The 13,927-nt window shown below is 39.2% G+C and overlaps 1 protein-coding gene across 4 annotated transcripts in view; it reads right to left on the bottom strand.

The window, feature by feature from the left end:
- LOC146811142 (uncharacterized) overlaps window positions 1-13,927 on the bottom strand; it is a 442,239-nt gene that overhangs the window by 174,660 nt on the left and 253,652 nt on the right. For all 4 annotated transcript variants that reach the window (XM_085618206.1, XM_085618209.1, XM_085618207.1 and 1 more), the window contains one exon: window positions 5,079-5,141. In XM_085618206.1, the coding sequence (XP_085474332.1) occupies window positions 5,085-5,141 (57 nt within the window). In that variant the 3' untranslated portion in view covers window positions 5,079-5,084. The remainder of the gene's footprint in view (window positions 1-5,078; window positions 5,142-13,927) is intronic.

The following is a 13,927-nucleotide window of genomic DNA, read 5'->3' on the forward strand; positions in this document are numbered from 1 at the left end:
GAGAAGAAAAAAGAAAGAGGGTTATAGATGAAAGGGATGTAGGGAAAGAACAAACACATGAAAAGAAAATAAAGAAAATGTGAATGACATGGTAAGGAAAAGAACGGAAACAATAAAAGGGAGATAATATAAAGTAGGAATAGAAGAGAAAGAAACAAAGCAGACGTTGTAACAAAATGTGCAGCAACAAAAAAAAGAACATCATTAAGAGGCTGGAATGATAGATTATGGGGAATAAAGAAATAAATAAATTAATAAGAGAAAATGGTGAAAGAGGCCAATAGAAATGAAATGAAATAGAAAAAAAGGAAAGGAAAAAGAAAGGAAAGATAGAGGAAAATGCATAAAAAAAATAGGTAATAAAGAGAAAAAAAAGAAATGGTGGATATGGAATGAGACAAAAATAGTGGGACTGATGGGATCAAGAGAATGGGTAATAGAAAAGTGGAAGAATAGGACAAAGTTTCAAGAGAAGTGACGAAGTCCAAGAGAGAAAAGCCAACAGAGAGCAGGGAGCAGACAGTGACGGAATGAGTGAAATGCTGCTATTCTTTTAAAGGACGACAACACAATAAGAGAGGTGAACAATGACATAACAAGATGAACTGAAAGATGGAATGAGATGAAAGAGGGATGACACAGGTATGAAGAATGAAATGAAGAAAGACAGGAGGGAACAAAAAAAATGAATTAGTGGAAAGAATCCTGATTAAGATATGGAAAGAGTCAAAGGGAACATGTTAAAGTATCAGATGATAGAGGAAAACTCAAAATTGAATGAGCTTGGTAGGAGAGAGAACACTCACAAGAGACAGGGGTCATGTATGACATGTAGATTTGGAAGCAGGCAGGAAAACTCAAAGAAATATGGAGCGATATGGAGTTGGGAAGATATGAGTGGTGTAAAAAGAAGTGAGAATTACATTTAACTATGATGGGAAGAGAATGAGATGAACCGAAGAGGGATAATAAAGTGTTGTAGATTATGTCAAACAAGCAGCAAAAGGCTCAAGATAGTATGGGAAAAAGCTGTGTGAGTTCAAGATATGCAGGGTACAGGAAAATAAGGTTGAGAATAAGAGATGTAGAGGTGGGTAGGAGCGATAGAAGTGAGTGAGTGACAGAGATAGATGTGAAAAAATAGAATACAAGTGGGAAAATTGGTGACAAGAGCAAATCTTAAGAGAAACAAAAACAAATCAAAGTGGAAGAGGTACAAATCAAACCAGTATAAGGAGTAGAGAGAGACCATCAGAGGTCAGAAAATGACTGAATGTGGCATAGATATGTTCGAGTAAGAGTGGTATATTTGAAGATAAACAGAAAGAAACAGGTGCAGACAGAGAGGCAAGAGACAAAGCCTGAAATCTAGATAGGATGGTGAAAGAAACTGGTAGAGTTTAACATGGGTATGATAAAAGCAGATATGGAGGTGAGACAAGGAATCAAAAGTAAGTTGATGAGAAGATAGCAGTGAAGGTGAAAGAGATGTTGGTGAGAAAGTGAGTGGTATGGAAAGTGAATGAAAGAGAGATTGACTGACAGAGGCTGGATTGTGAGACAGACATGAGAGGGACACAGCGTGGCATTGATACAAGGAATAGGAGAGATAAAACCTCTTCCAAAGTGTATTAGTGCAGTGAAAATATTTGCACAGAGGCAGCACTGCTGAACATTTTTTTTATGTAGGTGTGCAAAGCTCTATATGTGTCTGTTCCAGGGGCAACCAACACTTCACCTGAGAACGTGCCTCTATGTAGGTCTATATATTTCATTCTGATCAAAATACTGAGCTTGGACTCAGTTGTCCAGTACAAACAACTAACAAAACTCAGTTTGACTTTGACAGCTCCAGACAGAATCTTACAAAAAACCACACAGCTAAACCTCTGTGTGTTGTAAATAAACTCTATACTCCTATGCAGACTACAGCTAAAAGCTATTCTAATGTGCTCTTCCAAAAATGCACAAAGCCATGTTAAGTACATGACATTCATTTTGGCAAAGTGGAATTCCATATGTGAATATATATTGGGGTGTTGTGAAAGGCTGCTCAATACTTCCATATGTGACAAAATGGATACAGATGCTGCTGTTCCTTGTAAAATCTGTAACACAAGAGTAATGTATAAGTGCTGCTATTGATGATATTCCAGCAGTACCTCTTACACAGTGGACTTCTCTGTCTCAACAGGGGTTACTTATTGTAACCTTATTAAAGCCACATATACAGCTATCCCTCATTTAGAGGGATAATTCCTGAGGTTCCGCTTTAAATTTAACAAGATGGCATTTAATGGCAGCCTAATCTACCGACCACCAGGTTCTAGGAACAGTTTAATTAAGTCTGTGCAGACTTCACCATATTGGGTGATTTTAATTTTCATCTAGAGTCTAAGGAAAGCAGGGAAACCGCGCTCTTGGTCGACTGTCTTGGATGTTTCAATCTAAGACAGATTGTCTCAGAGCCCTCTCACAGGACCAGCCGTATCCATGATGGGATTTGTACTAATAATTTAGAGATAAGTGTTACAATCTCCTGGTGTGTACTTCCTATTTTACAACAATAAGTTTTAATACAGCTCCACCTTTGGCTTGGACGGACTATAGCGCATTGTTCTTCAAGCTAGGCATTCCAGAGAAGGCTTCATGCGCCTATTACATGGTCAATTCTATTACAACGCGCTCCTGTTGAAAGATAAACAAATTGGAGCTCAACTTGGCTATATAGAGTCATATTCCATTTTAGATAAGGATTCAACTCTGAGAACCTTAGTTCGGCAAGATGGATTGAATCTGGGGTCACCAAGCTGGCCCCAGAAAAAGTTAGATTAAGCCACAGGAAAAGTAAATCATCTCCATGGTACACTGATGAGCTAAAAAAAACTTATGATGAGGTTTCGGGCACAGGAGCATAGATGGAGGAAAGACTACTCTTTGGAAGAGAAGAATAATTATGAAATAGTAATTGAAGAATATAAAGCAGTTATTGTCTCAGAAAAATCGCAATTTTTCTCTTATAAAATAAGTACAGCCACGATTTCATACACAGAAGTCGTCAAAACTGTCATTGCCCTTTCAAACTTTGATCAACGTAAACTGTTTACTCCTGATCAAGATTTCTGCAACAAACTTGCTGAATTCTTCTACAGCAATGTAAATGTTGTCTACGAGGAGTTTTCTGCCTATCAGAATGCACAACACCTGGCTGAGTCGGCCTGCCCAGATGACAACTTTAAGAACACACAGGTCGGCTTTGAAAACTTTTCCCTACTAATGTTGGAAAGAGTAATAAGAATTTTGGAAACCATTTAATTCAGGATCTCCACTTGAACCCTGTCCGGCGTATGTGTTACATTTGATTCCCAAAACAATTTTGTCTTACCTTGCTCCATTTTTATACAATGCTCTTAGTTCAGGGCATTTTCCAATAGCCTGGAAAAAAATCCCTGGGGCACCCTATCTTTAAAAAACCTACACAAGACACCACAGAGCTCAACATCTCTGGGCCAATCTCTTGCCTCCAGTTCCCCTTCAAGATCCTAGAAGAATCTCTAAATCAAGATCTGGTGGCCTTCTTGGAGGCAAATGATCAGTTTCACCCAACACAACATGGTTTCAGGCCAGAACACTGCACAGAGTCAGCGCTAATTGCAGCTATGGAAGAGATCTGTATGTAGGTAGACAGGCGAGGGAAGGCGGCACTTGTCCTGCTTGATCTTTCAGCTGCGTTTGATACGATCAACCATCAAGTACTTGTCCACTGGCTAGGCAAGATGGGGATCACAGGTAGGGCACTGAGTTTACTTAGTTTGTTTCTGTCAAATAAAGAGCAGACGGTGTTGCTAGGAGGACATACATCAAACTTGTTTGTTCTCCCCTGTGGCGTGCCCCTAGGATTATCCTTATCCCCAATTCTGTTTAACACCTTAGTCACTACATTGGTGCAACTCATTTGATCAAATGGTTTTTCAGCGATTTCCTACACAGATGATACACAAATACTAGTGTTCTTTTCATCTGAGTCAGATGGTGTGGCCAAGGAGTTTAACAACTGCATGGCGCACATCACCAGATGGATGCAGGAAAACTGTCTTAAGGTGAATACAGAGAAAACCGAAGTCTTACTTTTTGGAAATGATACTTCTTTTTGGAACAACTCATGGTGGACAACCATCGGTGGACCGTGCCCATACCCTGTTCGGAAAGTAAAACATCTGAGAGTCACGCTAAATGATCAACTGTTCTTTTCAGATCAGATTAATCACTCAACATTTTCATGTTTCTACACCTTGAGATCTTCCATTTCCTCCCACTAAACCTTCAAAAAACAGTAATTGTTACTGTGGTTCTATCAAAGATAGACTGTTGTAATGCTTTCTTTTTGGGAGCACAAAAGCGTATGCAGTTAAAGCTTCAATCTATGCAGAATTTGGTAGCCCGCATGCTACTAAAATTCCCTAAATTTAGTCCCGTATCAAAGAGCATCAGGGACTTGCATTAGCTACCAGTCCAGGCTAGGGTTAAATTTAACACCTTGTGCATTGTCCTCAAGGCCCTCCACGGTTTTGGCCCTCCCGACTTTTGGAAGGCAATTAGGTGGCATGCATCCGACTCAATTTTACATCATCCACTGTTCGATTTGTGGTCATCCCCAGGGCCAAGATGACAATGTGGGAAGGCAAAAGTTTTCCCCACATGGCCACTAAACTGTGGAATGCCATGCCATTCACATTAAGGTCTCAAACAAGTAGGCCATTGTTCAGAAAATCCTTAAAGACTTGTCTCTTTGCTTCAGAGGTCTAAGTATTGCCTCCCTGACTTCTCATCAGTAATAGCACTCACTGGCACTAAGACACCTTGGCAATCACGAGCTTCTGAGGCGATTGGTGGCAGCTGAGGCATCACTGCATTCAGCCAGGAATGCAGGGATTTAGTAGCTAATATTTAAAGACAACACTATCAATTCTGAATAAAATATGTGGAAATTATTGAAATGTGTAAAACAGGAACATCAGAATCCCCTAAATGTTCAGGGTAGCCAATGCCATTATTTTTAAGGCAAGCATATGACTTACGCTCAGTCAGCACTTCCATAAACCTGCATCGTCAAGAACATGTTTGAGACGAGGTTCTTTAGCCTGTAAAATAAACAAAGAAAAGAAAATGTTACATATATCCATCCTCTAAGACAAAGATTCATACATTAAAAAGATAATCCCTTCACATTTCTTTATCTGTACATGTTTTTCAATACGCAAAAGTAAATGGATTTCCAAAGGCCTCCCAGCAGAAGTGGTTGTTGCACATAACACTTCAATGTAAAAGGGCATCATTTCTAATTGCACCATTAAAAATCAACCTTTGATATTACCTCCTGGCAGCTAATAGGCCAGGACAGATTCAAGTCGAGTGGCCTAATGTTTCAGGACAATAGCCACATGAGCAACACTTTTGCTCTTTCTTATCAAACCAAGTGCTGGAATGTATAAAATTCGAAAGGGAAGGAAATCATACTTGACAATAGCAGCTAAAATTGGCAACATACTTTGGTGACTCTTAGTATAATATGTTTCAGTCAAATAACACCAATGTTTTTTTCTCTGTATTTCTGTAAGTACACTACAAGTAAGACATGTTAAATAATGTTTTCAAATAGATTTGAACGTTTGTTTTGGTTAAAAAGTGACGCAAAAGTGGCACAAGGGGCTTGTAACTAAGGCCCAAAGTATTAATGTATAGCTTAAAGTTGCAACAAGTCACCCCTTGATATGATTGTGCTTCAAGCTTAACCTTGAGAATGTGGACTCTTCTCTCTCACAGGACTGCACAACTTGCAAGTCCACTTTGTGGCCTAAAAGTAGACAGCCCCATACAGGATGCAAAAGGTGACCTTAGCCATTAAGGCTGTGATTGTTTCTGTCACGTTTTGACTCTCTTATTAGTTAGAACAAGCATTCACAAAGGTAATTGGTTGTGCCTTACAATTGTGTTACCCTATTTTATTTCTTTGTCTGTGCTTTTTGACAATTCTGTTTTGCATAAACAAAAAGAATAAAAAATGCAAGACAGCCAATCAAAAGGATGATAAAAAGCTGTGTTCCATGAAATAGATAAACACAAGAAGAGATAGGAGAGCCATCAAATAAGAAGCAAGCAAATTAGATTGAGAAGAAAGCCAACCAATGTCTGACACAAATGCACTATAGGTTCTGCTATTGTCTACAATTGGTCTTCGACAGATTGCTAAAAGTTGTCTGTGCGTGAAACCTAGAAGTTGGAATACTTAACACATTTAACGGTCTCAACTGCAAGGTCCTGCAGATAGAAAAGTGTGTTGAGCAGTTCAGATGGATTGAGAAACACTTCATTTAATTGAAAGAGGAGGCACTATGAAATATACTGTGCAGATATTTTCCTCTTTCAGTTTCGCATATTTACAACCTGAGGTGCAGGGAGAAAAAGATGAGGTTATGCGCATGTTCCAAAGCTAGGATTAAAACCAGGTTTTAAGTTATTTTACCAGATCTCTTTTTTCTGTTGCCGTAAAAACATGTTTAATCAAAGCAGCCACAATTGTTCACTTGCAACATGTCAACTACAATTTCTATGGAACAAATAGGTGCTTGAAAGTAAACTGTAACAGTTTTGTTGCACCATCTTAAGATGAAGTGGGCTGTGCGTGGTGAGTACTACATCTAGCTGCAGAATGCTCGCCACTTACTATGAGGAGTGTTAGGAGTCAAGAGTTCAAATCTGCCAAACATCCTTCTGATGTTGCTAAAACAGAATAACATGGAATATGTACTACTGCCATGTTTTTATAGTGCTTAGAAATAGGCAAAGTATGTTATATAAAAACAAGTAATTCGTGTGCATTGGCAGAGATACAATCCCTGTCTCTATAATGGGTTACAGACATGCCTGTTCTCAGTGGTGTGCGGTGCGAAGAAGTGAAAGGCAGTCTGTGTTGTATGAGGGACCAACAGGCCAAGGCCTGCCTTCAGAAAACTTGCTGAATCCCCTGTGAACTTCTTCAAATAGACCAGTGTTAACTGTGTGAAATATTACTTTCTGCAGTGCCATGGTGACAAGAGACATAGAGTGCCCGAAGACAATAAATGTACATAACTATGAGCCCTGAAAATTTACTACACATGGTTTTATAATGTGTTTATCTGAAGGTGACTTTATTGCATTTTAATGTAATTTATCTAACACTTACCACCCCTGACGAGGCACTGCAACTCTTCACAATGGGTAAGCTACTGTGCATCACAAGATTACAGGTTAATTCAATGGTCAGTGTTTGGCCATGTTTGGTTATTGGGATTAGCCTTATGCAATCAAGGACACCCTTTTATGGGTTGACACAAGTTTCTTTGTGGTAGAGTACATTAATAGGAGTTGGATGTAATCATTTATGGGAGTATGCGAGTTCATGCTAATGGCAGTTGGATCAGTGGATATATGTATTCAAAGAAGCAGGTTATTTTCTGTGAGGTGAGGGTGGGTAGTACAATAATAGGGAGTAGGCAGAAAGCCATGCGGTGTAGAGTAGGCCACACTCAGACAGAGCAAATCATACAGAGAATGGAGAGTAAGAGAGGCTCATTTACAAGAAAGGAATAAAAGAGAAACAATCACTAGTTTTAATTCAAGGTCAGTTTTTCATTCATAGTTTTAGGAATATAGAAGTGTCTTTTTGAGATAGCATGCAATCTGAGGATAGGAAAATTATTTTCATGTGGGATACCATATTGCCCTGTAGCTTTTGTATAGCACCTCATCTCCAAGGCATGCCAGCACTCGAGGAAAAGGATAGAGACCCCTCAGCCCTTTGAGCCCCAAGCCAATGATGATTAAGGCGTGACACCCGACAACAGCGGGTACTGCCAGTGAATCCTTCATCATCAGATGCTCCATGGGATCACAGGATGGCTTTGTATATACTATTATGGTCGTAAGTGCAAGAGAAGGTCCAGAGGTCCTGTTCCTGGACGATGTTGCCAATATTTGTCAACAATAGGTGGGGGAGATTAGCTTGAGGCACTGGACCCTTCTAGCCTCATATATACAACTGTTCAAAGAGAATTTGAGCGATGTCCACTCATTTATTTAATTCTCCCAAAAAGAATTATGTTTGATTCTAATATTGAGTTTGGAAGAAAGGACAATTTGGTTTTTGCATGTTTCTAGCTCTCCAGGAAAGTTGAGGTTTCGATGGAGGAGCTGATAATGGATGTGAGTGAATGGCTGATTGTGGTTTCTTCTAGTACATAGATGTAGTGGGGGTATGGGTCTGTGCAGCACCGTGAGTGGATTCACTTCATGATTGAGGTTGTGTCTTCGTTGGGCTCCATTTGGTTAGATGTTTGGCCTTGTTGTTGGTGGTGGACATCTGGCTGATGAGATCCTATGGATGGGGCTCTGGATCAGCATTGCTGTAGATTGCTATTTTGTTGCAGTAGAAGTGAGACAGGTTGTTGCAGAGGTTTTCGGAGGAGGTAGTTGTGTAGGTTGTGGCTGCAGGGTTTAAGAATCCTTTAAGGATTGGTAATACTTCTTTGCAGTTGTTGGAGCTGGTCTCAATTCTCAATGACAGGGCCCTTTTGTTTGATTCGCTTGGTCAGTAGTAGTCCTGCCTGAATGTGAGTACGTAGGCCCTAATTGCGATTCCTTAAATGCAATGCAATAAGCAATATAAAATAGCTATTTCACTATTTGGGGTCGCAAATTACCGTAAAAACTTTGAAAAATGCACTAAAGTGCATTTTTCAAAGTTACATGTTACACACATGCCCTTGGGGCATGTGTGTGCTCTACATGGGTGCACAATCCAATTTTAGGGGTGCAACAGGGTGTCCTTTTGGCACCCTTGCACCCTTCAAGGCAATTTGCGAGTACCTATTTGGTTCCATGAATAGGAATCCATTCCTTCATTGCGAGTCGCAATTTGCGAGTCGCAATTAAGTAATGTTTAGGATTTGCTAATTTCATAGCGATTCCTACATGCATAGGCTTTTGTGATTCCTTAATAATCGCAATTAAGAAATCATAATAGCCTTCCTTGATGCCTGTGCCAGTTAGAGTACTTTGTGCGGTGAGCACATGACAATGCTCATCGCAATGCAGCACAATTGATCAGAATATTTAAAATAGAAACCTCTAATCCATATACAACCTGCTGGTGATGACACCACTTCCAATGTCTCTCCCAATACCCCACTCTAGTATCATACTAGAGTGGTTTAGGGTAGTATTATTTAAATAGCTCATTTCTCAGGCCTGAATCTCTGGTTTTTGTGTAGAATTTTCAACAACAATGCATTGTCCTGTATCCTGTCTTATGTGTCATCTGCCAGCCCTCCCTACTATGCTGTTTCTGCCTCCGCGTTTCAAACATAACTGGTCTTTCAAATTAAAAAATTTGAAAAGCCTGATTTACGAACTGCATATAGTAGTATGTAAAATATTACTACAGTTGTACTACTTATTTACTTAAAAATGCACCTCACAATCCTACAGGTGGAAATCTTCACCACCACCTCTACTACCTTTTAAATGTGGAGATCTCCACATGAGCAAGTTTACTATTTAGACAACAATGTGAGAGGGAACAGACAGTATTACTGGACAATAGTGAATACCCACAACAAAATAGCAGGGATTTATGGAGGGACATACTTGTACAAACAAGCACTCACAAAAGTGTAAGGCCATCACTATTCACAAACTACACTTCTAAATTAACCACAGTCTCAAAGACAACAAAGCAGTTGTAAAAATGTTTTCCAGTCCATCCTTGGAGTAAGTCTAGAACCACTCACATGTACTGCAACATATTGCCTTTCAATATAATGGTGACAGGGACTTAAAAAACACCCTATTGTAAATAATGTAAATAATTACATTATTTTGACTTTTAATGTAGATATATGCAATTGAATTTACTATTAAATGGTTATTTTACATTTAAATGCATACATTTTATTTATAACCAAAAAATAAGGCACTTTAACATAAATGTTTTAACTTTTGCTACAAAAGTAGAATTATTTTAAATTCATTCAAAACATATATACTTATATTTTACTAAATAATAATACAATTTTTAAAATGATAATGACACTGGAAAAAATGTATAAATTCAATAATATATTTTAATGATTTAATTATTTTATGAACAGTTAGTTTGTTATTTTATACAGTAAATAATGGTATAAAGGAAAAGATACACAATAAATTCAGAGTAGAGTACATTTAACTACCCTCTCTTCAAATAATTACTTCTTGATGAATTAAATCAATACATGTTTTATATATAATCTACATTAATGACGGTTCCTAGTCCAAGAAAGGCAAAAGCATAAAAATGACATATCACAACATTTATATACAAAATCATAAAGACATAAATGTATAATATAATAACCCTACAAAAATTATTTACAATGGTGTCCTCCTTACAGTTCTAGACGGACCACTCAGAGGTAGTCCAGATGACACACAAACAATCAATCAAATAGTATTTCTTATTTTAGTGTGACATCCTGAAATTCAAAACCGATACTATAGTTCCATCGACTCCTCCATAGCAGTGTCTATGTGGCCACGTTTCAGCCTTACAATTCCTTAGGCCTCCTCAGGACAGGGTCAATACATTACTGTTCAAAAATAAAGCAACAAAATACCAAAAATTACTTCAGTCCTCAAGCGTTTGGGGAGCCAGCTGAATGGCGGATGGATACTGCCCAGACAACCTTCACCAAAAATGCGCAAAACACCCGTGCCCGTCCTTCTCCTTATTCCAAAGTGGTACGATACCCAGCGACAATAATAATTGTTATATCCAGCAGAGGACCTCCAACAAGGGTACCGACCCTCTCTTAGAACCCGCACAAGTGGTTTAAAAAGCGTAGGACAGTGTAAAGAGCGGGAGGAATATAAATAAATAAATCAAGCAAAGAAGACCCTAAAACCAAAACCAATAGTGCCCAAGTGACAGTGAAACCAAACTCAATAAGACTTACATATCTATCGTCAATGACTAGACCACAAATTACACGGTATGCAGTGTCTAAATCACAAAGTGCACAATATGCAGCAATCCAAAACTTTCTCTGCAGGTTGGGCGCACAGCACCTACAAAATCAGACAATTCTATTATCAGCCACCTCTCCAGTCACCACGGAACAGTACAACATGGTGGTATATCTAGGCGCTTACCTCCCAGCGCGGGCGCTGGCGTTCCTTCCTTGGAAATTCAGTAACCTGCGCACCTATCTATATCGCGTACGTCTCGGGAAATAATCAACGTCGCCTACATAAAGGAGACACATAAGATACAAATGAACCCCCGCGCAATACATCTAAAAACCTTGCATATACTCCAGAGTGGGACTAGAAATACATATCAACCGGCTCTCGTTCAATCCTCACTTACTTCACAGTTAGTCTCTCGGGAGTCTGTCACCTCTCTTCCTCTTCCGCACCTGTTTCCGCCGCCATCTAACTAATGCGTCTTAAGTAACCTCCTTCCCAGGGCGTCCGGGGTCACGTTTTCAAATCATAGACATGGAAATGGGGCTGTGTGTCTATCTACGCGTATATCCAAACATACCGACCAGTCGAGGCAGATAACTATCCTCGTACAAACCTGCATTTATCAAAAAACACAAGATCACCGAAGAATAAGTGAAATTTTTTTTTTAAACAATTAAGACCTACACAAATTAATAATCAAAACCTACCCCAGGTCAAAATGTCACAGGGGAGGACCTCCCTCAGCCACCACACATAACATTCTCATCAGGAATGTACACATGATAGAATCAATGGACTTACATCTCCGGAAGGGTATCTGGGCAGACCCAAACCATCGGACTATCTCAACCACACGGAGGACATGAATAACACAAACATGTTAAGACATTCATATTATATATATAGTATCAAAATTACAGTTATACAAAAACAGTACACTTCATGACAACCATGATGCTAGATGACTAAAGCATATACCACAGAAGGCATCTCGGAAATTCATACAGTATAGCATCTCCTCAGTTCGACAGATTCACTTTCATTCCCTTCTTAATTGGCCTATATACAATACACAATAATCCTTTAATACGCACATCCTCAAATTAATGCCCAAATCTCATCACGATCATTGAATCCCAGTGTAGAGGTCTGATATCTCTCTATCATCCGTGCCTCTAAACGGTTCAACTGATTTTGCAGAGTTATTTTATTGGGTGCCTTCACCACCACAAGGACAGACCATTTACAGTCACTCTCATCGTGACCCACATCCAAATAATGTTGTACCATAGGAGCCCCTATGGTCTTACAACGTATGCAGGATTTATGTTGTAAAATCCGCATCTTGATAGCTTGTGTAGTCTGCCCAATATACGTTTCTTTACATGGGCATGTAACTGAATACAGCACGTTTTTTGTGTTACAGTTGGAAAAACGCAACTGAGCATGTTGTCTGTTTTTAATTTCCACATATTTAGAGTCTTCAGTATGTGGGCATGCTGCACACCCATTACACCGAAAATGCCCTATTATGGCCAGTAAGCCTAACATTCCATGCCAGGTGGTGGGGGCTTACGTGTTGCCTTCACCAGATCATTTCTCAAGTTTCTCCCTCTATGAAAGGCGAACAAAGGCTTAGGTATGTTCAGATGCTCGAGTAGCCTCATATTCTTCAAAATAATTTGTTTTACCTTATTCGCCTTAGGGTTGAACGTGAGTACACATATCAGTTGTTCAGACTCTTGTTTGTTTTTGGGGGTAAGTAAACTTTCCCTAGGGGTATACCAGGCTCTTTTGAGTCCTGCTCTTACCAGCTTCCTAGGGTATCCTCTAATGATCAGTTTATTTTGGAGAGTCTTTGCATTTTTAAAGTAATCATTTTTATCAGTGCAGTTTCGACGAACTCTCAAAAACTGCTCGTATAGCAAATTGTCCTTGAGATTCCGTGGATGTCCTGACATGTACTCCAATAGGGTATTTAGATCAGTCGACTTAGTATATATGTCAACCTCCAACCTACCATCCTTATCCATAATCCAAACATCCAAGAAATTAATACGTTTATTGCTAGATGTCATAGTGAATTTCAAATCCTTTGTACGGGCATTCAGCCAAAGATGATATTGATCTAGTTCCTCTTGTGACCCCTTCCATATCATGAACACATCATCGATGAAGCAAACCCATTCCAGAATGTGATCTTTGAATGGGGTCGCTTCATGGAAGATGTATTTCATTTCAAAATAATCCATCACTAAATTGGCAATTTCAGGGGCGAAACAACAACCCATCCCTACACCTTTAACATGCAGAAACAAATCATTTTTAAAAGCAAAAAAATTATTTTTCATACAAATACGGGCCAAAGAAATCAAGAAATCTGTCGGTACATGATGGGGACTTGGTCTCTGGTCAAGCACCGAGGTCATGACCATCAGTGCTTCGTCTTGGGCTATGTTAGTATATAGACTCTCGATGTCGAAGGATACCAACAATTGTTGGGATCCATCAAACATTGAGAGTTCTATCGTGGAAATAAGATCCATCGTCTCTCGAATATATGCACTTGTTTCTGTTACAAAGGGCTTTAAGAAAACATCAATATATTTTGCCAATGGCTCTAAAAAGATCCACAGGCTGCAATAATCGGCCTGCCAGGCGGTTGGGATGCATTTTTATGCACTTTGGGGAGTACATATATATTCGGGGTCTTCTGATCAGTGAAATTCAGATATTCATATTCTTTCTTACTGAGAAATCCTGACGCCATAGCCTCTGTTGTGAGATGTAGTGTCTGTGCTCTTAGTCTCGCTGTAGGGTTCTCTGTAATTGAACAATAATGTTCCACATTACTTAATTGACATATAATTTCCTCGTCATA

This window comes from Triturus cristatus, chromosome 7 (genome assembly GCF_964204655.1).
Source record: "Triturus cristatus chromosome 7, aTriCri1.1, whole genome shotgun sequence".
In the NCBI taxonomy this organism is placed as follows: domain Eukaryota; kingdom Metazoa; phylum Chordata; class Amphibia; order Caudata; family Salamandridae; genus Triturus; species Triturus cristatus.